Below are 25,771 nucleotides of genomic sequence, written 5' to 3' on the forward strand. Positions count from 1 at the left end.
TGTCCAAGCACTTGCCAAATCACACCTTCCTTAAAATAACTCATTTTATCCACCAGTGTCTATGCTTTGAGAAATGAAGTTCAACAAACCCTTCTTGCATGCAGGAGTGTGCCTGCTCTCCCTCTGCACAAGTCCCTGTTCCAGCTTTGCCGCTTCACTATCAGCCTCTGCTGAGAAAGGCGATGATTTTGCCCCGCTTCTGAATTCTACCACTTTGAGGGGGGTTTTTCCTAGTCACGTGGTATGTAACTTTTACAATATAAAATGGGTAGTGCTGGCTCATTCATCCAATGTAGACACACAGAGGACGTACCTAGCCTCTGAGGAGGCTGCAAATTGCATCCCTGCATGAACCACCGCCACCACTCTGGCTTTCTCTTCTTCCAATCAGCCTCCACTGCGGAGGTATGCAGTTCTGACATGTCTCTGCATCTGGGGTGACTGGATCCGTCACTTCTGATGCAGAGATGCAGCAGAATCGATGCCTGCCAGGAGGAGGTTCCCGGTTGCACTCCTGCATGAATGTCTGCTCTGGGTTTCTTCTATGAAGGATGGACTTCTCATCTTCCTACACACTCAGGTGCAAGGAGCGGTTATTAATTTTAATTTGGTGTGTGAGAGAGGAATAAGCACACCTTGGAAACCATTTGAGAAGAAATGAATGTGTGATGGTGCAGAAATTTCCTAAAAGGAGGGTCACGTTTGGATGCCAATGGAGACAGCTCACCAAACAAACTACTTGAACAAACGACTGTACTGCATCCACCCTCCAAAAACAAGTGTGCTCCTGCTTGGGCTTTCTGCCACTATCCCCACACTGAGCAAGGCATCCCACCCTTTCCCAGCTCTGGGCTGCTGTGCATGCTTTTAAGAAATGTGTTTTGTTTTCTACTGCGAACCTTGTAGTTCCCTCTCTCTGGCATGCTGACACTTGTCTCCCATTTCTCACTTACCCTGTTCTGGGGGTGATCCTGGCCAGCACTCACCAGCTGCATTCGCTATTAGGATGAGCAACGAGTGCCCTGGGACTCACATGCTCCCCCCCATGCGCCACTAAGTTTCCAACAACTGCGCTGACCAGCAGCAACAAAGAAAGGAATCCTGGCAAAGGAAGGGACAAGCAGTCACAGTTTTGCCCAATGGACACAACGGCAGCCTAAGGACATGGGAATCAAGCCACCGGGTTAACATTAAAGAAAGGCAGCTTGGCATAAACTTTACTTTTTTATTTATTTTCCAGACCCTCTGAAAATGGGGGTCCTGGGCACACAATGGGACAGTTCGTGGGGTTTCCGTGGTGCGGACCCTCTGCCAAGGCCGTCATGCTGCAAGGCCTTCTTCGTCAGTGAGCTGGACTTTGCTGACCAGGCAGTTTGAAGAACAGCAGGCTGACCTGCCCGCGGCGAGGCTGGTGGTCTGCTTTGCCTTTGTGCTGCATGCCTCTTGGGGTGAGCTTGCCAGCAGGGCTGATTCGCTGGCCGAGCCGGAGATGGGACAGGAGGCCAAACTTCCCTGAATCAAGACTGTTTGCTCTGGCTCGGGACTCGCTGCCCCAACGGCATCCACTGTTTCTGACCTCCTGCTCCACACACTTTTCCAGGGGAGAGAGAGGTGGCCCTGGTAAAGGTTCCAGGAGAGCAAGGAAAGGAAAAGCAGGGCAAAGGCTGCCCCCCAAAGCACCAATGTGAACGAGAGCCCTTGGACTCTCTGGGGTCGCTCCAGCCTTGCTGGGTCCTCCGTCTGGAGAGACGCCAAGGGCTGCGACTTTGGAGCTGCAGAGACGGCACACTTCCGATTTGATGGATCACCCTCGGGAGCCACAGCGAAGCTGCTCTCTTGCTGGAGGTAAAGGAAATAGGTGGACATGGGGATGCGGAATTCTCTTCCGTTGGATGTCTCAACAGACTGGCACTCGTAAAGCCCCGTGTCAGAAGTTGTCATGTTAAACACGACCAGTCCCCTGGCGTGGAAGAGATATTTGGGCTCTTCATCCTGCAGGCTGCTGCCATTGAATGTCCAGACAGACGTGGCCAGGTTGGACAGAGAGCTGCAGCTGAGATGTGGGCTGCTACCCAGGGTGACAGGGAGCCTCCTGACGTTCTTAGCTGAGAAAGGAAAGAAGCCAGGGGTGGTTACCCTTCTGCTACACTCACCTCCTTCCATCATTTCAAAGACCTTGCCAACCTCCTCCTACAGCCCTTGCACTGTTTTGCTTCTTATTATGATTATTTTTAGTAGAAGTAGTACCCCACTCCAGCTGATTGGTTGCCCCAGCCACTCTGGGAGGCTTCCAGCATATATAAAACATTAAACATTAAAAACTTCCCTATACAGGGCTGCCTTCAGATATCTTCAAAAGGTTGTATAGTTACTTATCTCCTTGACATCTGTTGGGAGGGCATTCCACAGGGCGGGTGCCAATGCCAAGAAGGCCCTCTGCCTGATTCCCTGTAACCTCACTTCTTGGGAGTGGGGGAACTGCCAGAAGGCCCTTGGAGCTGGACCTTAGTGTCTGGGCTGGTATAGAGGGCCAAGGCTGTTTAGGGCTTTGAAGGTCAGCACCAACACTTTGAATTGTCCTCAGAAACATACTGGGAGCCAATGTAGGTCTTTCAGGACTGGTGTTATATGGTCCCAACAGCCACTCCTAGTCACCAGTCTAGCTGCCACATTCCAGACTAGTTGTAGTTTCCCAGTCACCGTTAGGGAGCTTTAAGTTTCTAGTCCTTGTGTTTTTTAAAAAGCCCTCTATGCCCTTGAGCACAAACCCTGTAAACAGTTGCAAGGACCCCCACCACCATCTGAGGTGCAGAGGGTGGAAATGTGGGACAGGTTTTCTTTGGAGCAGTACTCAGAGCTGGCTAACCCCACCCCTTTCGCACATTTAGAATCATGGAATTGTAGAGCTGGAAGGGACCACAAGGGCCATCTAGTCCCACCTCCTGCAATGCAGGAATCTTTTGCCCATCGTGTGGATCGAACCCACAACCCTGAGATTAATAGTCTCATGTACTACCAACCGAGCTATCCCGGGTCAAAAATGAGCCAGTAAATCACCTGTTAAGTAGGTGGATATTTCATAGAATCACAGAGTTGGAAAGCACTCCGCGGATCATCTAGTCCAAGACCTTGCAATGTTGGAATATGCAGCCGTCCCATGTGGGGATTGAACCTGCAACCGTGGCGTTGCCAGCACCGCACTCTAACCAACTGAGCTCTCCGGGCTGAGCTGGATATAAATAAATATTATTTAGGGCAATAGTATTTAGAAGCACATTTAACCTATGCTCGCACCTGTTTCATCAGGGTGCTCTTAGACCTGATTTGACTTGGGCTGTGCTGCTGATGTTCTTTTCCTGCCTTTGTGGCTGCTTTGTTAGTTTGCAATCACTTGAGGGTTTTAGGGTGGTAGCTAGCAGCTCTGAGGTCCAGGTTTCTGATGGAAGGGTGGGAGATGGATGTTATAAAGCGATGGCATGCCATGGCGGCCTAGGTGTGTTTGTGATCCTGAGACTGATACAGCCAACGTGAGCGTTGTCCCTTTGACCCCTATAGGAAAGAGTTTTCCATCTGTGTAGTGGCTCTCAGAGAAAGAGAAGAGATTCTTGCTGTTTCCCCCCCTCGCATCTTTGGAAGCGCTGCTTAACATGTGCTGCACGGAGGGTTGGGGCTCCTGAAATTTTAATGCGCTTTCTGCTCTTTAATATTTGCCGTCTTGTACGAGATGCGCTCAGCGGCAACGGCACCGACAATCTCTGCTGCAAGCCGCCGTTGCTGGTCCTTGCTGACATTCACTCCCCAGCACCCGGGAATTCCCTGGGTTCAGCCCGGGGCTAAAAATTAAAGGCGGCAGCTTTCGAGAGAATGGCTACAAAAGGAAAAAGCGAACATGTCTTCAGTCCCACTCTCTAGAGCCAGGAGGGGGTTCATGCTAACAAAAGAAGGGGGGGAATCTGTGCCTGTGGGAGCAAAGGCAAGCTTTTTCTTAACCAAACACAATTCTTTCATGCAGTGCCTCTGGGAAATATCAGAAGTCGCCATGTAGCAGATTCAAGCACGCAATTAACCAAAGAGGCAGCAACTGTGATCCGAGGTTCAAATCAGAGTCTGGGGGCACAGTAATGATTTGCCCTTAAGTGATAGCTCAGCTGGTTAGAGTGAGATGCTGATAATGCCAAGGTTGCAGGTTCAATCCCCATAAGGGACAGCTGCATATTCCTGTACTGCAGAGGGTAGGACTAGATGATCCCCAGGGTTCCTCCCAACTCTATGAATCTAGGATTCAAGATCATGTAGTTGTTTGCAAAAGGGACGCGGGTGGCACTGTGGGTTAACCACAGAGCCTAGGACTTGCTGATCAGAAGATCGGCGGTTCAAATCCCTGCACGGGGCGAGCTCCCGTTGCTCGGTCCCTGCTCCTGCCAACCTAGCAGTTCGAAAGCACGTCAAAGTGCAAGTAGATAAATAGGTACCGCTCTGGCGGGAAGGTAAATGGTGCTTCCGTGTGCTGCTCTGGTTCACCAGAAGCGGCTTAGTCCTGCTGGCCACATGACCCGGAAAAACTCTGTGGACAAACGCCAGCTCCCTCGGCCAATAAAGCAAGATGAGCGCCGCAACCCCAGAGTCGTCCACGACTGGACCTAATGGTCAGGGGTCCCTTTACCTTTAGTTGTTTGCAATGTAGACAGAATACCTCCAGGCTGCATGGAGGGCTGAGAGGCATGAGAGGGTAGGGGGAACTGGATGGCACAGTGCCCACTAGTGGCAAATCAGGAAAAGGCATTCATGGCCTCTGGTGCCAAAAGTGCATTTCAGGTGCACGTGAGAAGCGCCTGCAGGCTTGCGAGGGCACGTGTGTCTGTCTGGGTGGAGGACAGCAGCATTACCGTTACCATGGAGAAAGCAACAGGCTCTTTGGAAAGGAGGTGCAGGGCTCCTGGCCACCCGCCTGCCTGCGACATCACTGTTGCCAGGCAAAGTCAAGTTCCGAAGGGCAGTTCCAGATTACCAAATAGGCAGAATAAGCACCGACCTATGGGCCCCACATATATTAAGGGCCCCATGACAACAAATCAAAATAATATTGATTTGATCTTGAAAGAAAATTAGAACCAAGCCTTCTTAGTTCACTGTTATCCCACTAGAGGGGAGCGGAGACTGCCTAGGGGCCTCCACAGGGTTTAATCCAGCGCTGCCAAAGGGGTTCTATGGCACTGACATGGCTGGAGCTCTGGACAGGCTGCTGACTGGAAACAGAGGCTGCAAACGATCCCTTGCAATGAAGCCTGGCAGGCATTCTCAGCTGGGATTGGTAACTGCTGGGTCACATCAAGGTCAGAGGATTCCTGGGCTTACTTGGGGCCTTTTAAGCCACAGCCTGCTGCCCAACAGGTTGGCATTTTTCTCTCTTCGATACCCTGAGGATTGCGCTTTCTTTCTTTCTTTCTTTCTTTCTTTCTTTCTTTCTTTCTTTCACAAAATAAAAAGATAAAAACACTAGCTGCAGCCTTGTCCTGAAGAGCGACCTTTTCACACTGGCTGCTCACATCTGACTTGTCTCTCAAGCTCTGTGACTGACAGGCACCTCTGGCTTGGTGGCTCCCCTGCCCGACTCCCATGACCTTTGAAATCTCAACTCCTGGCAGCCTCCCCGCTGCCTGGATGGGTGCCTGAACTCCCTTCCCCATTGGGTGTGCAGCCTCCATCTCCCAGCCCTTTTCCCGCAGATCCTGCACAAGCACAGGAATGTTTTAATTGTATATTTGACATCTGCATCGCAGGGGGTTGGACTAGATGGCCCTCGGGGTCCCACCCAGCTCTACAATTCTATGATTTTATGAGTCATGGGGGGTGGAGGGGGAAGAGACAAATGTCATAAGAAGACTGAGTGTGAGAGAAGGTGCTCCTCCAGATAACTTGCTTATTGAGCATCCAGAAGTTGCATTGATGTCTGTTCTTCAGACAGCATTTGTCCTTATTTCTTTGCAGGGGAGGCTATATGTCTTTCCTTCATTCGACAGCTTATCTCACACTTTTCAGCACATCTCCTGATCACAAAAAGTGGGCAACGTCTGAAAGTGGGTGAGTGTAGCAGTTCCTTAGCCTAAGAAGGTTGGATCTGTTGGATCAGGCCAGTGGCCCTTCTTGTCCAGCCTTGTGTTCTCATGTGGCCAAACTGCTGCCCCAACAGGAAACCAGCAAGCAGGATTTGAGCACCAGAGTCCTCTCTCCCCTCCGGCAGTTTACAGCAAAAACCAGGTTCCCGCAAAGGGCAGCCCACAAAGAGGAGGTGACAGCAGTGGCCTTCTCCCACTCTTGTTTGCCGCTCTCCTAAGGTGGTCTGGCTCTGTCCATGGAGGATCCATTTAGAAATCATAAGAGCCCTTCAGCAGCTGGGTCAGGCCAGCCTTGTCTAGTCCAGCCTCCTGTCTGCATAGCAACCACGCGGCTGCCCCAAACAGAAGCCCACAAGCAAGAGCAGAGCTCCTCTACCCTCCTGTGGTTTCCATCAACTGAGATCTTTTGTTTTCTTTAATGATTCTTTAGCTGGACCATTGAGGTGGAGACGCTTCTTCAGGTATACAGGGTTGAGGCCATTTAGGGCTTTAATTATCAGCACCAATAATCTGAATCATGCTGGGAAACATATTGGGAGTCAGTGAAGGTCTTTTAGGACTGAAGTTATATGGTCCTGACGGCTGCTCCTAGTCACCACTCTGGCAGCCACATTCTGGATTAGTTGCAGTTTCCGGGTCACCTTCAGATGAGATCGGGCGTGTTCAGGGTAGTATGGCCGTAGACCGGGTCACCTTCAAAGGTAACCCTACGTAGAGCACACTGTAGCAGTCCAAGCGGGGGATAACCAGAACATGCACCACTCTGGCGAGACAGGGAGCAGGCAGGTAGGTCTCAGGCATGGGTAGGCAAACTAAGGCCCAGGGGCCAGATCCAGCCCAATCGCCTTCTAAATCCGGCACATGGACTGTCTGGGAATCAGTGTGTTTTTACATGAGTAGAATGTGTCCTTTTATTTAAAACCCATCTCTGGGTTATTTGTGGGGCATAGGAATTTGTTCATTCCCCCCCAAAAAATATAGTCTGGCCCCCCACAAGGTCTGAGGGACAGTGGACCAGCCCCCTGCTGAAAAAGTTTGCTGACCTCAGACTCAGCTGGCGCGCCAGATGGAGCAGTTGCTCTGGACACAGCATACCTTCTGTAACTTGGCATCCTATGGATCATTATGGCGCCAGCTTTAGAAAGGTAAAATTTACATGTGTTTCTCTACCCAGTTTAACCTCTGGCCCTGAACACCACTTGTGAACTGGCTAACTACACCCAGGCAGAGCACTTGCTTACAGACCCTATTATCTCCAGTAAATAATAATAACAATATATATATATAAAACATTCCCCTACCCACTTCAGGGCACCTGGAGGCATCACCATTCCTGACACTCTGAATCAGATCCCTGCAGGGAGGAAGAGGCGAATTAACATGAATACTTCATGCAGGCATGAAAAAGCATTTGGCGTTGCGCAACCACTTCTCTCAGAAAGCATCCTCGCCTGGCCTTGAAATTCACAGAATCATGGCTGAGGGGCTCGGAGCGAACAGGGACTCTCCTGTGAAGAGAGAGCAGAGAACAATGTGCTTCGGTGGCGCACGCTGAAGTGTGGCTGAGTGCGTGGGTTTCAAAGCCTCACCTTGAGCGTTTATTCCCCGCACAGGCAGGGCTGGAGCCTGGTAGGTGGGAAGCACACTGTGCCAGCCCAGTTCAATCTCTGGTAACAGACAGAGAAGCTTTTCCCCAGCCCCATATGGAGATGCCGGTGATGGAACGGGAGATCTTCTGGACATGATCTTCTGGACATGTCACTGAACTATGGTCCTCCCCCTCAAAATAAACTAAAATCCTAGTCCTCATGGTTCTGAGGAAAGGTTCTGATTCACAGGGGTACAGAGGGGAGCTTCTACTGAGTCAGACCACTGTTCCTTCCTTTGCAGATAAATTTAAGATTCTAGTCCTCATGGTCTTGAACAAAGAGCTAAGTTTTCCACAGAAAACCACAAAGCTGCCGTGTGTCAAGTCATATCGCTGGTTCGTCTAGCTCACGATTGTCTCCAGAGTTTCCCAAACTTGGGTCTCCAGCTGTTGTTGGACTACAACTCCCACCATCCCTAACTAGCAGGACAAGTGGTCAGTGATGATTGGCATTGTAGTCCAAAAACAGCTGGGAGTTTGGGCAATACTGGTCTTGCCTGGAGATGCAGAGGCCCTTCTGCATGCTCCAACCCTTAAAGTTAGAGTAAGATTCCAGTCCTCCTGGCTTTGGCTTAAGAGCTTATTGAAACAGAAGCACAGAAAGGTGCCTTACACCAAGAGATCATTGGTCCATCTGCCCCAGAAGTAGCTCTCCAGGGTGTCAGATGGGGTTTTTCCCCAGCCCTGTGTAGAGACGCTGGGGTGGATCCTGGCCCTTCTGCAGGCCACACAGTCGCTCTGCTACTGAGCTAAGGGAGGTGGAAGCAGTAGTAAGCAGAAGAATAATGTGTGTTCGTTTCAGTTACAGGCACGGAGGTCGCCTAGAGGGCTCAGAGTGAAATGAGAGGCAGTGATGTTAAGTGAATGGTAAATAATGCACGGCGTAGCTTTCAAACCCTCTCAAATGCTGCATAAATGCTAATAGCTATTGTTATTATGTATCCCACAGGGCAGGGGTTGTGCTACTCACCGCAGACCCCCAGACTGGTTCGCCATGGGGATGCAGGCGCCAAGAGGCAGTGACCAGGCACAGTAAGGATCCCTGGCTAAGACGCAGTCGAGGCAGAACTTGTACCGGCTGCAGGTGGCCACGGGGAGCTGCACGAGCCGGGAGGCAGACCCAGCATACAGCAGGCCCTGGAAAGGGAGCGCCAAGCAGACAAGACTGTGGTGTAGCTCAGCTGGCATGGAGCATGAGAGCCTTAATCTCAGGGCCATGGGTTCCATGTTGCAGGGGGTTGGGCAAATGACTCTTGTGGTCCCTTCCAACTCTGACTCTAAGACATCTTTCCTGCACTGGACTAAACTGTATATGAAAGAGATACATGCAAAAGGGCAGGCAGAATAAGGCATGTCAGGCTAGGACCTGGCGTGCCATGGTTCAAATCCCCACTTGGGCAGCTGTGGGCCAGTCCTTGCCTCTCCGCCTGGCCTACCTCACATGGCTGTTGTGGGGTTAGAGGAGGAGCAGGAGAAGCATGTGCACCCTGGAGGGAAATGTGGGGTGCAAAGGCAATAACTAAATGAATAAAAGGATGTGAAAGGAAAAGGGTAAATGGTGAGGAAGGTGTGGTGTCATGCTGCACAGCCCATGTAGGCATTTAAAGGCCAAGCCGAAAGGCAGCCACTCTTTCAAATTTCAGTTTCTCCAGTTTTGGCATTGCAGTTCTCCAGCCAAGCAACACGTACAAAACTGACACATGACAGGTTAAACATAAAAATGCCTAACATACAAAAATCCATTGTGCTGGGGGAAACTGCTCTGCAAAAGGGGAAACTGCAACAAAAAAGGTCAACGTGGGGAGAAATTCAGACCCAAATGTCACTGGATTTTCAAAACTTGAAAATAAATAAACTGCAAATTGCTGCAGAATTGTAGAAAGCTGAACTGAAGTTTCGGAAAGATGAGTAACTGAGAGAAACCAGAATGGATGAATCAGGACAGATACCCTACCTTTTGTGCAGCCAGCTTGAGTGTCTGCACAGGCTCTGGAGATGGAAACAGCTGTAACTCTTCCACAATGAAAATCTCCCCCTGGAGGTTGACAGCTTTATGCAAATAGCCCTTATCTGCACAAAATCAAGCACACTGTTAAACCCCAATTAAAGTAAATGGGGTGGGGAGAAGAAGAGAAGGGACCACTGTTTTGAAGCAACCATGGTCTAAATTACTCAAAAGCAGGAAAAATGTGAGGTTAAGACTCCTGCCCTCCTAAAAAGGTGCTTTATTCGTCTGATAAAGAAGCCAAAAAGACCTTGGTAAAGTCACTGCTTGCCCCAGCCACTCTGGGTGGCTTCCAACATATATAAAAAACCACAATAAAACATTAAACATTAAAAACTTCCCTATACAGGGCTGCCTTCAGATGTCTTCTAAAGGTATGTGTAGTTACTTATCTCCTCGGCTCAGGGGTCGCATAACCTCCATATCCTCCCACATTTCTCTGATGAAAATAGGGACACCCCCTGCTTCCTGGTAGCCGCCCCATCAACCTTGCGGGGGGGGGGCCGGGATGCCTACATCAGCCCCCACCACTCTCACTCCAAGAAAGAAGTTCTTTGCCCCTCTCCTTTGTTTGGAACAGATGGGAGGATGACCGTCCCATCTTGGCACCCAGCGAAAGGAAGGCATGTTTAGAGAGGGAGTGTTTGATGTGAGAGAGACTGAGTCAGCACAAGAAGGAACTGAGCAGGAAAAGCAAAGAGTCTCTCAAGCATGGCAGATTTTGGAGGTGTTTCCTGAGACCTTCAGCGGACTCCATGGGAGGTAGCAAAGGGCACACGGGCACCTGCTTGTGCCATGCTGGAGATTCCCAATCTAGGAAGTTGGCCTACCTGTCCCTAGGAAAAGGATGTCGTACGTTGCATTATCCATGCCACTAGTTTGGTCTACCACAAGATGTGTGTATCGCACGCCTCTTTTGACCAACACTGGCTGGTGGCCGATGGGGTTCACGGTGCCATCCATCAGGGGATGGTCCCTGGCAAACTGGAGGACTCTGTCCGGCAAGTCAAGGGAAGAGCTGTATCCCTCCTGGTGCCTGGCAGAAGTGTTGAGGCACTAGAAAAAGGAAGATGGTTACAGTATTCCTTTTAGTCAGACGTTCACCTGTTTGGTACACACAAGTGATATCCACTTGAACACTTACCACATGGGGGCACAGATGGTCAACCAGGGAAGGGAGGGGGACAACTTACAGCGCCCGGGCGAGGTGTGGGGACCTCTCCCCTGTGCACCACCCATTTAGCATGTGAATTCTCAACGGCAAGGGGGCCTTTGAAGTTTCCTTTCTGGAAGAGGTCTTGAACAGCTTCCATCCTGAACGCACAAATGGCCGAGATGTCCAATCTCCCCCTGAAACAAGATGGAAAGGAAATCAGTTCTGCAACAGACCAAGTCTTTCCAGAATGCCTCCCTGCTTCTGGAACAACCAAAGGATTTGTCTGATGAAGAAATATGCCCACAAATAAGATAAAAACTCCCTCCCACTCTTCAGAAGTGGAAGAAGCAAATCATGCAGAGATGCAAGAAGCAGCCATCTCTGAAGGTGAGGGGATTTGGGCTCAGCCTATGAAGCTGCCTTATCCTTGGCTGTCCAACAACCCAAAGATTGTACAGCTAGCATGGTCCAAGTTCTCAGGCAGAGAACTTTCCTACCTTTCCCCCCCAAACAGGAGATGCCAGAGATTGAATTTTCTGTATGCAAAGCGGGTGGCTCACCACAGTGAACTACAGTGCCTCCCAAATAAACAAAGAATTGGTTATTTTACCAATTTATTGTTTACAGAAACAGGCACTTCTCTCCCATTTGCTCCAGCAGAGGTTTGGCAACAATAATTCTGCAGGCCGGGGGGAAACAACAACAGCACAGCTCGACCACACAGTCTGCATGATGCATTCACTGTTTCTCAGGTCTAATTGCAATCTTGAGATGCCCACTTTTCCCAATCATCCTTTGGTGACAAAGCTTCTTCGTATGAAAAAGTCAGAAACAGAAAGGGTGGGGCAGTGGGGAGAAAATTATTCACAAAGGAGACTTCTGCCTTGAGTCAAGCCAGGGTACCGAAATGTGGGCCGCCCTTAAGTTGTATCTGTCAATTATTCACAAGACCTCAATAAAAGCTTGTGTTGCTGCCATGTTAACGGGCCTTTAGTGAGGCTTTTTCTGCCATTCCTGTGGGATGGCTGATGCAGTTCTGTCATCATTGCCATATGCTCTTATCTGGGCTGTTGGGAGTTGCAGGGAAAACACGCAAAGAAGGCTGGTGTAGCTGCATCGCTATGGTGGCTGCGGTTTCTGCTTTATGCTCACAAAAGCACATGTTTCCCACCCTTTTTTGAAGGAAAAGCTGGAGGTTGGCTTTTGCTGCCCAACTCCCCAATGGGCTCTGAGTCCCCTAAGTCCATGAGAAGAATGGATGGAGGTAGGATCCAGAGAAAGGATCCAGAGAAATGTTGCGACAGAGTACCCCGCCCTCCTTGCAAGGATGTGAAAGACCAAGAACAAAGTGTGCAGAAACTTTTACGTACTTTAGACATTGCCTAACCCCTTAGCCAAAGACTTAACTAAAAGCACCATACATACATCACAGAAAGAGGGGTTCCAGAAGAAAAATTTGAGTGTGCAGTCATCTCTCCTGTCTGCCAGGATACCTGATAATGTTTTTTTGACTGCATTACCTGGGCAGCCTGGCCATTCTTTTGAGATGTTAAATACTTTAGTTCTTCAATCCAGGTCAGAGGCCCACCCTATTCATACACAAATATGCCCTTAAAACAGATTTTGTAGGATTTGTAAGTGACAAGAACTACTGAGAAAGGTTTCTCCAATATATTTCCTTCTGTAGAGGAAATATTTTGGGTTATTAAGAATCAAGATGGCATCAGGATCCCCCCCCAGAACTATTTCAGACATGTGATTTATTTACTGATGTATGTGTGCTTACCTTGTGCATTTATGAACATTTATTCTATATTTGAGACCTTAGAATTCTTATAACACAGTCCTTCTTCACACAGCACACATTTAAACTATGAAACGCCCTGCCACAGGAGGCAGTGACAGCTGCCAACTTTGATGGCTTTAAAAGAAACTCAGGGAGGAGAAGGCTATTGATTGGTTCTGGCCCTGATGGCCAGGCTCTGCCTCCAAATCCCAGGTGCTGGAAACGACAGGAGGGGGGGGGGCTCTTGTGTTCAGGCCCTGCTTGAGGGCTTCCCTTTGGGGCAACTGTTTGGCCACGGCGAGGACAGGAGGCTGGCCTAGGAGCGTTCTTCTTATGTTCTTATGGCTGTGAGAAAATCTTACCACTGCTGGGTGAAAATCCCATAAAAGATGCTTTCCCGCCAGTTGGTTGTTTTGATCATGAAGACGGCGTGGAGGACATTGAACTGAAAATCTGATTCAGGAGCTGAGCAGACAAGGGTGGCCTTTAGAAACGAGGTCCACTTTTTCTTCAGGGTGCGCCTCCCACCGAGATCACCCTGTGGAAAATAACCCCACAAGATAGCAGCGAGCAACTCTTCCCCCTCCCGTGAATCAGGGCCTTATTCCCTGGGCAGGGCTGGGGGAGCTTCGTGCCAATAGTGGGCAGGGTCAGAGCTAAAGTGGATGGGGCCAGTCCTTTTCTTCCTGGCACCCCCTTTTCTCTTTCTCCAACCCCTTCCACACAGAACTGAAGGTACCATGTTCTAGCCTAGGGATGGAGGACCTTTTCCCGCACTGGTAAGACAATCAAGGGGTCCAGGTACGCACTGTGCAGATCTGAGCTACCCGCGAGACCAGAAGTTTGTCATAGAAGTCAAACTCAACCGCCGCTTCTGTGAAGAAGACATAAACTCTGTCCGAGTCGGAGCCTGCCCCATTCTCCTGCACAAGATCCATGTGAATGAAGGTGGGCTCTGAAGAAGACAATGACACAGGGTTATTATTGTTCAATGTCAGGGGCAGAGATCCTAACCAGTTGAAGCACCGTACTCTCGCCACTCAGACTTCCAAACTTCATGATTCTTTTAGGAGGGAATCCACCCCCTCTGATACCAAAATGGGGAGGGGGGGAAGAGTTCTGCAGCACCCAACAAAAATGATTTTATAGCATCAATGTATCATCCAAAACCAGTTTGAAGTCCATATTGTGATATTGGTTTCATAATTTTTGACCTGGCAATATATATATATTGTGTGTGTGTGCGCGTGCGTGCACGTGTGAAAAATCACAATGTGGGAAAAACAGTGAAGCCAGCCAATGCCTCTACATAACTCCATTCTTATTTCAGACATTGTGATATATCAGCATATCGTGATGTTTAGCTGCTGATATATCACAAAGCTGAAAACCAGCTCCATCCCTATTTCACACATTCTGATGTATATTGCAATGTTTAGCTGGTGATACACTGCGATGTTGAAAACCAGGTATCACCCAGCCCTAATCAGTAGTGATAGCCACCAACCTAGATGGTTTCAAAAGAGGATGAGGAAGGGAAGTCTATCCATGGCTACCAGTCATGATGGCTCTGCCCTTCCGCCACTGTCAGAGGCAGGCAAGGGAAACCTCAGGAGGGGAGAGTTGCTCTTGTGTGTCCGTCTTGCTTGTGGGCTTCCCGTTGGGGCACCTGGCGCCCATGGGGATGGGTAGGGTGGAAGGCAGGGAGGCCAACAGTAGACTGGTAAGACTCCCTGGAAAAGACCCTGATGTTGGTAAAGATTGAGGGCACAAGGAGAAGGGGATGACAGAAGGCAAGATGGTTGGACAGTGTTCTCGAAGCTACTAGCATAAGTTTGACCAAACTACGGGAGGCAGTGGAAGACAGGAGTGCCTGGTGTGCTCTGGTCCACGGGGTAATGAAGAGTCGGACATGACTAAATGACTGAACAAAAAAAAAACAAGAAACAAGGCAGGCAGGTGGGGGACAAGTGAGGGCAGACTGAGGTTGATGGGGCAGCGCCCTTTTCCTAAATGGATCATGTGAACATAAGAAGAGTCTGTTGGATCAGGTCAAGCTCTTCTTACATTCCCAATATCTTGTGGAATGGAACACACTTCATCAGGCACTTGAAAGATCCCTCCTCTAGACGTTCCGGCACTCAGTGCAAGACTCCCAGGGCAGTGTACAGAAATGCAATAAAGCGCAATAAAATAACAATAAAACAGCACACAGCAGTCATCAAGAAGAAAAGGGGGAAACATAATCATCCAATGATTTTCAAGAAGCCCTGAAACTGACTAAAAGCAGGGAGATGAATTCCCTTATTTTAAAATTTTAAGTGTTTTGTGCATCCTTGCTTGGGTCTCTCTCCCCAAGCCCCTTCTGTGTTGAAACTTGCAAACAGCAAAAATCAGCATAGATTAACATCAGGCATCCAGCGGTACAAAGAAACCTAGATTACTCCTTCACAGAAAGGACAGTTTGTTATCACTCAGGCTAAATGAGAACATTCTTGCCCTCATTTAAATAAAGGGGCCGTTTATAGAAATTAATTAAATTGCCTTGCATCTCCTTTCTGTTGCGACAAGGCAGAGCAAATAAAGCCTTTCTGATGGCAAGGAAAATGGGTGAAAATAGGCCTGTCAACAGATTAAAGAACTTTATTTATGGATTAATTATCTGATTTGGAAGCGCTTAATCACGGGGAGCACGTTTACAAATTGCAAAAACATCGGTGACGGAGCCCCCTTGGGAGGGACTTGATTGCAAGCTAAAAATTTAATAACAAAATTTAATAAGCTGAAAGATGGCGCTTATTGTTGAGACATGAAAGGTCATCCATATTGTAGCTTGCTTATTTGCAGCAGGGAAGCCTGCAAAGCTAATTGGCTGAGAGGCTGTGATAGCATCGGTATTTATTTATTTATTTAGTTAGTTATTAAATTTGTATATTTCATCCTTTTTAAAAGTTCACAGGGTGCTTCACAACATAAAATGCAAAATGAGAACACAAAATACATAATAAAACAAAAACAAACTCATAATTCCCCCTCCCACAAACACATTGAAAAGACCATGGAATATTAATCAGCCAAAGACCTGGTTATAGAGAAATCTTAAAGATATGTAATGAAGGCACAAAGTAAGTCTCCCTGGGGAGAGCACTCCACAGATGGGGAGCCACTGCCGAAAAGACCCGTTCTCATGTGGCTGCCCTCTGCATCTCTCATGGAGGAGGAACACGAAGAAGGGCCTCAGAGGCTGAACACAGGATCAGGGTCAGTTCATATGGGGAGAGGTGGTCCTTAAGCATTGCAGGGGGTTGGAGTAGATGGCCCTCAGGGTCCCAACTCCAGGATTCCATGATTCTACGAAGAGAAGACGGAGAATGAGGCCGAAGGGAAATGAAATTAGGAAGGAACCAGGGTCAAGATAATATGGAGAGCCTTAGCTTTTATATAAATGCTCAGGGCATTTACAAGTGCCTGTCCTTGCCCAACTGCTTTGTGAGAGGTGCAGAAGGAAGAAGCTGGCTGGGTGGGTGGGGAGGCGATGGCTGTGGCTTAGGCCACACGCAAAGGAGTCAGCCCAAATTGACTTCCATTTGCTCTAGTGTATCTTTGTGACCTCATTAGCCATTGCACCAATTGCTGCTGTCACCTCAGCCCTATCGGCAGGGTTAACAGCGTATGCACCATATGCACAGTAATGGGGCATAAGCAAAGGTCAGCCGACTGTAGAGGACACAGTGACAACACGTTTTTACTCACCCCAAATCTTTCCTGAACCAAACCTGTGCACCAGTTCCCTGGATCTCTTTCAATCTAAGGACTGGGATACTGTATTTTAAAACATGGACTTGGGCTACTTTTAACATCCCCTCCAGCACTAGCCTGGTTTGATGGTTTGTTTTGTTTTTTAAAGATCTCCCTTTAACAAAATCTGTTTGGTGTTTTAATGAAAACCTGCTTTTTAAGCTACCATGTAAAGAAAAGCTGTGCACGTAGCGTTTGGCTGCTGCGCCGCTTTCTCGCCAGAAGACGTCGAGGCAGGGTGTGTGTTTTCCAACAATGGCAGATTTAATTGCATGTGCAAAGGGCCCAGTACATGACAAGAGGCAGAGGCGGGCAGATGCCGTCACGAGATCAAAATAAGCACTGCACCTCCAAGCTCCATTAATTGGCGACATCTGCCTGGCGGAGGGGTTAAAGTGACATACCTTTTTTTTAAAAAAGAGACTTACCGTTAAGCCATGACGCTTTAAATTCCGTCCTTAAAGGATTCCTCAAACTCCGTAGTATAATTGGCTCCGAACCCAAGAAGTTGTTTGAAGTGGCGGAATAAAGTGCACCGTCTGGGCAGGAGAATAAAGAGACAGGCTTTTTATAAATCTCTGGCACTAATTACAGAAAACAGGCAAGTATTTTGTGTGTGCATGACAGGCTGATGGCTATATTCAGAAGCAGGGCAAGCGAGTACATGGGTGTAGCCTGGGGGCAGCTGCCCCCCCAATCAAGTAAATAAATAAAAATACTTAACTAAAAGTATAAATAACCAGAATATTTGAAATAATAATTTAATAATAATTTTATTATTTATACCCCGCCCATCTGGCTGGGTTTCCAGCCAAATGTTTTGACAGATTTTTCTGAGTGCTTGGGGTCAAAAGCAGACATCTCATTCCAAATCTGCTAGACAGAGCTAGACAGAGGATGATGACAGGTGGGTGTCCTGGCCCCTGTCTAACATAAATCCTGGCTACAATCATGACCCAGAATCATTCAAAATCTTAAGCACCCAAGAAGGAAGGATTAAAGGTGGGTGGAGCTGGAAAAATGCTGTTAGCATCTCAGAACTGTATCCAGTGTTAGCCCTACTCAGGGCAGATCCATTGAAATGGATGGACATGATTAACTTTGGGGAAAGTCCACAGGGCGGGGGGGGGGGCGGGGAGGCTGGCTTTATGCAAGCAGACAGACTGGGCTGTGTGTAACAAAATAAAAATAAATCGGCTTTCTGATTGCCTTTTTCAAGCCAGTCTTTTGTTCAAGGCCTGAAAGGACACACCAGATCCAAAATATCCCCAAACACCTAATTGAAACAATTAGCACTCAGCAGCCATGACTAAGTGGGAAAGATCTCAGCTGCCTCCATGGTGGTGTTGTGACAATGAGAAAACTCACCAACCACCAGAGACGTGTAGCGTGTCCTCGGCTCAAAGGGGCATTTTCCCCGGCTTTCTACCACCTTGGACAGCAGCTTTAGCTTCCTATTGTCCATGACCTATTTGCAAACCAAGCAAAACCAAATGAGCGGAGCTTTTCTGTTTAGAGACAGCAGCCAAGGTGAGGCCCACATTCCCTCAGGAGGCCACATGGCAGGGATGGAAGGGGCAAGAGGTGAGAAGGGGGTGGGCCAATAGATGCAGGCCTCTCTGTTCAACCATCAGGACGCTCCTAGGTTGCCCCAGCCACTCAGGGCAGCTACCAGCAAAATATAAAAACACAATAAAACATCAAGCACTTCTGCTACTGAAAGCTTTGCTCAAAGAACAGGGTTTTAGCTGCCAGAGCTCCTTGCGCACTTTAAGAGTTAAAACCTAAGAGACGTTACTCTGAAGTAGACATATATGCTTTAAAGCAACATAAACAAATAAATAATGCTTTTAAGGGGAACTAAACTCACACATCATGGAACACAGAATCATAGAATTGTAGAGTTGGAAGGGACCCCAAGGATCATCTAGTCCAAACCCCTGCAAAGCAGGAACCGAAGACCTCTTGGACCATAAGGGGATTGAACCCATGACCTTGCCATCATTAGCACCATGCGCTAACCAACAGAGCCAACACAGGACGCTGCTTTTTACTGAGGCAAGTGGTCCAACTGGCCTAGTATCGCCCGCACAGACTGGTAGCAGCTATCCAGGGTTTCAGACAGGAAACTCTGCCAGCCCCAGCTGCAGGTGCCACTGGCGACTTGAACCTGGGGACCTTCTACATTCAAGGCAGTTGCTCCCCCTCTGCCCTACGGCCCTCCCCCAACTACACTATATGAGAAAGGGGAGGTGTCAGGGTGCTGTCGACAGCTCCTGGCCAATTGCCCAGGAAAGCAGAAAGGCAGAGAAAACACAGGCTTTTTAGTTCTTTTTACTATTATTCCAGATGCCAAGGCAAGGCAACCAAGCACTTTTCAGTATCTAATGTTGCTCTGAGTGAAGCTCCACACACAGGACACACCCCTTCTTCGTACTTCCCTGTTCAGCAGACTCCTCCCCTCTCATACAGTTGTTGTTCAGGGCCACCTGCCTTCAGTCCCTCTGCTCTGCTATTCTCAGTGAATGCCTGGTTTGTGGGGAGGGAATGGGTTCTGGGAGTCTCCCCAGTGACAGTGTGTCAGTCAGCTGCTGCTCGGGCTCTGCCTGCTCAATGCTACCTAGCTTCTCATCTCCCGTTATTTCCCAACTTCTTCCCTCTTGTTCCTCCTCTGGGGTGTGCCCTGTGTCAAACCAGTGCTGTAGATCTATACTATCTGCCCCTTCCTCCTCTCTGGAAGGCTCCTGGGGAGGTGGTCTCCATCACCCCTCTGCATCTGCCCAGTCCCTGACTGTAGGGCACGATACTTATAGGTGTTCCACGAAGCGTATTTTGCAAACTTACCACGTAACGACAAGCAGGATTAAACGCATTGGTTCCGCAAACATATAAGCTGGTGGCATTTATCTTATGCAGAATGAGGATGTAATTCTGGCAATCTGCCTTTTTTTAAAAAAAAAGCACACAAAATGAAACAGTGGGGGGAAGGGGGAAACAGATCAAAAGCATACGTAGCTCAGAAAGCTATTCTGCTACTGGAGTTAAGCAGCCAAGTCTAGACTCAAAAGTCACCTGACATACAATACTGGAGATAGCAGAGTTTTGTTCATTCATTCAAAGACTCAGCAACTTGCTGAGAGAGATGTCTTGGACAGCCGCTGCCCGTCAGGGTAGATGATGATGATGGTGGTGATGATGATGATAATGATGATGATGATGATAATAATAATAATAATAATAATAATAATAATAATAATTCAATTACTTGTACCCTGGACATCTGACTGGACAGCTTCCAACAGAATCAAAACACAGCAAAATATCAAACATTAAAAACTTACTGATATCCCTTCAGATATCTTGGGAGAGTCTTATGGTTGTTTATTTTCTTGACATCTGATGGGAGGGTGTCCCATCTTGCCACCCTCTACCCGGCTCCCTATAACCTCACTTTTTGAAGTGAGGGAACTACCAGAAGGCCCTTGCTCCTTCAGGTCTATGGACCGAGGCCATTTAGGGCTTTATAGGTCAGCACCAACATTTTGGATTTTGCTAGGAAATGTACCGGGATCCAGTGTAGTTCCTTTAGGACTGGTGTTATGTGGCCGCTCCCAGTCACCAGTCTGGGTTAGATGGACCAGTGGTTTGACTTAGTGTGTAAGGCAGCTTCCTAAACCTGGTGAGGGTCTTAAGACATTTGCAGCCAGAGGTCCCAAATCTGCCTCCAGAGAGGGCAGTTGGAGTCTGTGGACTGCACCCTGTTCCTGGACAGAGACCCACGTTGCTAAAGTGACCCAGAAGCACCACGGCCAAGACCTACTTTACTCTTTCCTCGTCGAAGGCACTCAAGCTTCCTGTTCTCTGGGGCAAACCAGGCCTCCTGGGAACCCAAAAGCAAATGAAACATTGAGATGAGTGAACGGAGACTGCAGACCAATTCCATTTTCTACTTTATAGTCACCACTGCTTTTAGCTGAACACTTCCTGGGCTGGAAGTGGAAGTACTAGGCTTACTTTTGGGGGCAAAGTATTTGAGCTTTTTTCTCTGTTTTTCCCAGAGCTGTTAAGCTGTTAAGCTTTTTCTGTTACGTTTTTGGGGCATATTCGCCCACCCATAGATGCTCTTCCAGCGGCTTGCCTTGCAAGGGGGCTCACTCGCATGCCACAAAGGCAGAAGGTTCCCCGTCATCCCCAGGTAAAAGGATATCAGGTTAATAGGAAAGACCTTCTCTCAGTCTGGAGAGCCACTGCCAGTCAGAGTAGACAATACTGCACTAAATGGACAAGTCATGTCACCTGGGGCACGGCAGGTTCCTATTTTCCACCTCCCAGCCCTGACATAAAAAGCTTTTACGTTAGGCTTTTTAAAAAAAGGTAAAAGAAAACAAGGGACTAGAAATAATCTGACAATTTGGTTTCTTTGCAAAAAGTCTCCTGAAAGGCACACAAGTGTGAATATTTTAAACAATGAAATAATAATAAATTAATATTACATACCCTGGTTATTTCTTTAGAGATATCACTCAAGTCCAAAGCAAGGATATAGCCTTTGGCTCCCACATACAAAATGTTGGTTTCTTCACTCAGGAAGAGGGTGGAAAAATGGGACAGTCCTCGTTTCCAAAAAACGTTAAAATTCTCAGCTATAATAATAATAATAATGCCTTTATTGTCAATGTACAACCAGTGTACAATGAAATGTAATGTAAGAGAGAAGACAAGGCCTAAACATGACTTGAAAACGACTATCTGGGTATCTGCATTCCACTTTCCCAGCAATGCTGAGCTCAAAATGGCTTATAGTAATAGCATTAAAAATTAGCGAACATTACTGTCACTATAATCATAATGATCTGATGTAGAATTATATAATTATATATCATATAATAATTCTATCTGCTGCAAAACAGAGAGATTTACTTATAGTTTCTCTTGCATTGCTTTCTTTTGGTGGGTCTACTCCGTATGGAACAAAGATCCAAGCCTTTGCTTTTCTGTTTTGTTCCCTGCCACTGGTAAATTGGTCTACAGGTGATGGGTTGAATCCAGACTAAGTGAGTTACCCCAAGTTTCTCATGGAAATGCATGGGACTCAGGTTCTGCTGTGCCTAAATGTTCACATTGATTTTGGTGGGGCCCAAGTTCAACAAATGCAAGTCTCCGGATTCAACCTGATGTAAATAAGTTAACTTTGGAATACAGAAGGGGCAATACCCTATGTGGCCTCCAGCCTTTTATGGACTCAATCTCATGTGCCCTTACAGCGTTCTCACCTCAGAAGCTTTTCCTTCCTACACTCCACCTCCAGCAAACATTTAGATTTCAAAAAGTACAAATTTTCCTGTTACATCACACCCACCACCACCTTGGCAACCTGCCACTTCTGACCACTCCTGGGCGAGCAGACAATTCTTAATAGCTCAGTACTTGGTTCCCCATTGTTCCTTAACAGCTAGCCTTAGCTAGCCTGGTCAGGTTGGTTTGCATAAAGTAACCCATTAATTCCTTGCCTGGCACAATTCTGAAGCTTGTATTTTCCCTTCATATACAAATATTATCCGAATACTACATTTTATTACTTTCTAATATGCACTGTTACCCCAGCTATAACAATAATGAAAATGATCCCTTCTAAGAAAATAAGAAGATGCCCTGTTGTATCAGATCTCCCTAGCCCTGGCTTTGTCAGCTGGTGCCCTCCAATTGATGGGAGTTTTAGTCCAAAACCTCTGGAGGGCACCAGGTTGGCAAAGGCTGACAGAGTCTGACAGACTGCCTCAGCACCCTTTTCATTAACAATTGTCGTGGGACACCCACAGTGGTACACCACCGTTTTTCTTGGTACACAGTCCAGAAGACCCTGTGTGTTGCTGAGTGACCAGATCGTTCCCCAGAGGGCAAGAAGGTGAAAGAAGGCTGTGATGACGCCTGACATTTCGTTGCAGAGCCCTGCAGTCTCTCCCACGTAGGCTCAGTGGCCTTTAACAACCTGAGGTGCAAAAGACGGTTTCAAAGGTTTCATACGGCAATGTTTGCAGTCTCTACAGTGGGCTTTACAATAAACCCTAGACAATTTCTTTCTTAATAATAATAATAATAATAATAATAATACATTTTTATTTATACCCCGCCCTCCCCAACCACAGCTGGGCTCAGGGTGGCTAACACCAATAAAATTTCAATAAAACATAATGGGGGGGGGGGGACAAACAAACAAACGAACAACCAGTTTATTAAAATATGGGTTAAAGTACAATTTAAAATGCAGCCTCATTTTAAAATTAGCCCATAGATCAAAACCCTAAGGGAAGGGAAACATAAGGGTCGGACTGAGTCCAAACCAAAGGCCAGGCAGAACAGCTCTGTCTTGTAGGCCCTGCGGTAACATGTCAAGTCCCTCAGGGCCCTAGTCTCTTGTGACAGAGCATTCCACCAAGTCGGGGCCAGTACTGAAAAGGCCCTAGTTGAGACCAATCTAACCACCTTGCGATTTGGAACCTCCAAAGTGTTGTCATTTGTGGACCTTAAGGTCCTCCGCGGGGCATACCAGAAGAGGTGGTCCCATAGGTACGAGGGTCCTAGGCTGCATAGGGCTTTAAAGGTCAAAACCAGCACCTTAAACGTGATGCTGTACTCCACCGGGAGCCAGTGCAGTCAGTGCATTTGTATGTAAGCTGTGCATGGTTCTGTCCTGCCCCCCATTTTATCCTCACGAGAACCCGGTGAGGCAGATTCAGATGAGAAACAGCGACTGGCTCAAGGGCAGCTAGGGAGCTTCACGGCTGCGTGTGGATCCAAAGCCAGGTCTCCTGGGCCCTCGCCAACCTATTATTACCTTTAGAACAGAGCCCTTACACACACACACAAATACCAATCCCCATTTCTGCTTCTTAAATTGTGGTGTCCAGAACTGGACACAGGACTCCAGGTGTGACCTGACCTGCAGAACAGAGCAGGATTATGACTTCCCTTCATCAGGACACAAGACTTCTGGTGATGCAGCCTAGAATTCACTTTTTTCCCTGCTGCATCACACTGTTGATTCATGTTCAGCTTGTGGTCTACTAAGACCTCTAAATCCTTTTTACATCTACTACTGGCAAGCCAGGTGTCCCAGGGCTTATATTTGTGCAGCTGGTTGGATACCATTTTCCCGAAGTGGTATCCAACAAATAGTAATAATAATAATAATAATAAATTTCTTATACCCCACCCACTCTGGGCGGCTTATACTCAGAACAGACCCATAACATGGTTACAAGTGCCACATAAAACTCCTGCCACAGCTGTAGGATGGCAACAATTTTAGCCTGGTGGCACCTGCACTTTGGAACTCCCTGCCCGTTGACTTCAAGCAGGCAACTCCACTGCACTCTTTTTGGAACCTGCTTTTAAAAATATTTTGTTTAGGCCAGCCTCTCCAGACATGTAGGAGTTACATGCATCCATGTTTTTAGCACTACTGTTGATTTCAATCACCTTTGAAATGATTACAATAGCCATGTAAGATAAGCTGACGAGATAATGTAAAATATGTAATGTCAGGTAATGTAAGATAATGCTGACAAAGTGTGTTTTAATCTCTTGCTGCTAGTGTTAATTACCTTTTGAAAGGTTTTAATTAGTTGTTTGGAACTGTGCTTTATTGATCATTTCAATATTTTTTGCAAACCACTTAAGAGGTTGTTCTTCTTATTCTTTGTAAGTTTATAAACTCTGTAAGTTTTGCAATGCAAAATAAAGAACTGGGCCTAAGTTGTTGAATTTCATCTGAGGAGGTCGGACATGGGAGACGATCCTTGAATCCTACTGTTGCCACAATAGGCGCTGTGGTCTAAACCACAGAGCCTAGGACTTGCCGATCAGAAGGTGGGCGGTTTGAATCCCCGCAATGACGGGGTGAGCTCCCGTTGCTTGATCCCTGCTCCTACCAACCGAGCAGTTCGAAAGCACACCAGTGCAAGTAACCCTAGCCTACCCCTCCCAAAAAAATCACTTTGAGGTTTTGTTTCTTGTCCTGTAATGACCCCCATATATACATGTACGTGTGTGTGTAAACACACACACAAAGAGAGATCCTCAGGACATCTCCCCTCCCCCCCCCAATATCCCCATATTAACTCTCCAAGGGCGTCTCCCCACAAAAAACAACGCCCTTCCTCGGACAAAAGACACCCCAACCCCAAAATACTCCTCTCAGGAAACCCCCTCCCTGGTCTTCAGCTGCAGCCTCCCCTGCCCCCCATTATGATGATGATCTCCCCATAATTCTCCTCAGGGCAGCCCCTCCCCTCCAATTTTACCAGCTCCCACACACGCCTACGCCCCAAATTCTTCTCAGGACCCCCTTATTTCATGCCCTGCCGGGGGGCTGGACTAGAGGGCCTTTGGGGTCCCCCCATTACAGCCCCCTCCCCAATTTCGCCCTTATCAACCCCACCTTTCTATTCACCTGCCACAAGCCCCCATTTTCCAGGTGCCCCACTCCATTTTCAGCCCTCACCCCCACCCAATTATTAAACCTGCCAAGGTTATTGCCATTACTATTATTCTCCCTCAGGAATGCCCCCCTTTTCCCCTTCAGGTTCTCCGCCGGCTTTCCCCGCCCCCCCTCCTCAAATTACCTGGCGGGGGAGGGGGAAACGGCCGGGGGAGGCGCTTTTATACGCCCACGTGACCTGAGCCCCCCCACTTGGCCCCGCCCCCCGGGCTCCGGAAGGCGCGTCGCTCGAGGGCGAACAAAGGCGCTTCACGGGCGGGCGCTCGAGGCTTCCCTGGAGTTCGAAACCATCGGTCCATCAAATGGATTATTACCAATTGTTATTGGTAATAATTGGGGCCCCTCCACCCTACGCCAAGCTGCAGTTATGTATTTTGTAATAACAATAAGTAAATAGTAGTAGTAGTAGTAGTAGTAGTAGTAGTAGTAGTAGTAATCAACAACAGCAGCTTCTGTGCTTCAGTTCTGGACTTTGCAAGAAAGCAATCAATCAATCAATCAATCAATAGGCAGGCTTCAGTTCTGGACTTTGAAACAAACAGATTGCCAATTGTGATCTCCTTACACCCTACTCCTTACTGCAATTCTGTGTTTTGTAATAATAATAATAATGATCCATATATCTCGGGGCAGTTTACAGCATTTGAAAAACGGGGGGAAACACAAAATACATAATGAAAACAAGAACAAAAAATAATTATATGAATTAGTTTTCTTACGAGCCTAAACTTCTATTCAGTAGATCCATCCAAATTAATGGAG

The 25,771-nt window shown here is 47.7% G+C and overlaps 1 protein-coding gene across 4 annotated transcripts; it reads right to left on the minus strand.

Moving 5' to 3' along the window:
* Positions 1-1,211: 1,211 nt before the first annotated feature.
* Positions 1,212-25,281, minus strand: LOC310753315 (semaphorin-4E-like). Of its 4 annotated transcripts, none has more exons than XM_083594463.1 (15): positions 25,134-25,281; positions 22,327-22,498; positions 21,007-21,152; positions 20,330-20,389; positions 19,354-19,452; positions 17,878-17,977; positions 16,938-17,048; positions 13,521-13,666; positions 13,074-13,249; positions 10,963-11,119; positions 10,600-10,825; positions 9,719-9,834; positions 8,735-8,901; positions 7,418-7,470; positions 1,212-2,105 (listed from the first exon to the last, which is right to left on the minus strand). In XM_083594463.1, exons 2-15 carry the CDS (start codon positions 22,442-22,444, stop codon positions 1,321-1,323), a joined length of 2,460 nt encoding a protein of 819 aa, XP_083450589.1. In that variant the 5' UTR covers positions 22,445-22,498; positions 25,134-25,281; the 3' UTR covers positions 1,212-1,320. The 4 variants fall into 4 exon arrangements, with proteins under 4 accessions (XP_083450589.1, XP_083450590.1, XP_083450591.1 ...); XM_083594464.1 differs by lacking the exon at positions 25,134-25,281 and adding an exon at positions 24,114-24,214; XM_083594465.1 differs by lacking the exon at positions 20,330-20,389 and having other exon boundaries at positions 25,134-25,230.
* Positions 25,282-25,771: the final 490 nt, after the last annotated feature.

The sequence above is a fragment of the Podarcis filfolensis genome, assembly GCF_964270895.1.
Source record: "Podarcis filfolensis genome assembly, chromosome: 18".
NCBI lineage: Eukaryota > Metazoa > Chordata > Lepidosauria > Squamata > Lacertidae > Podarcis > Podarcis filfolensis.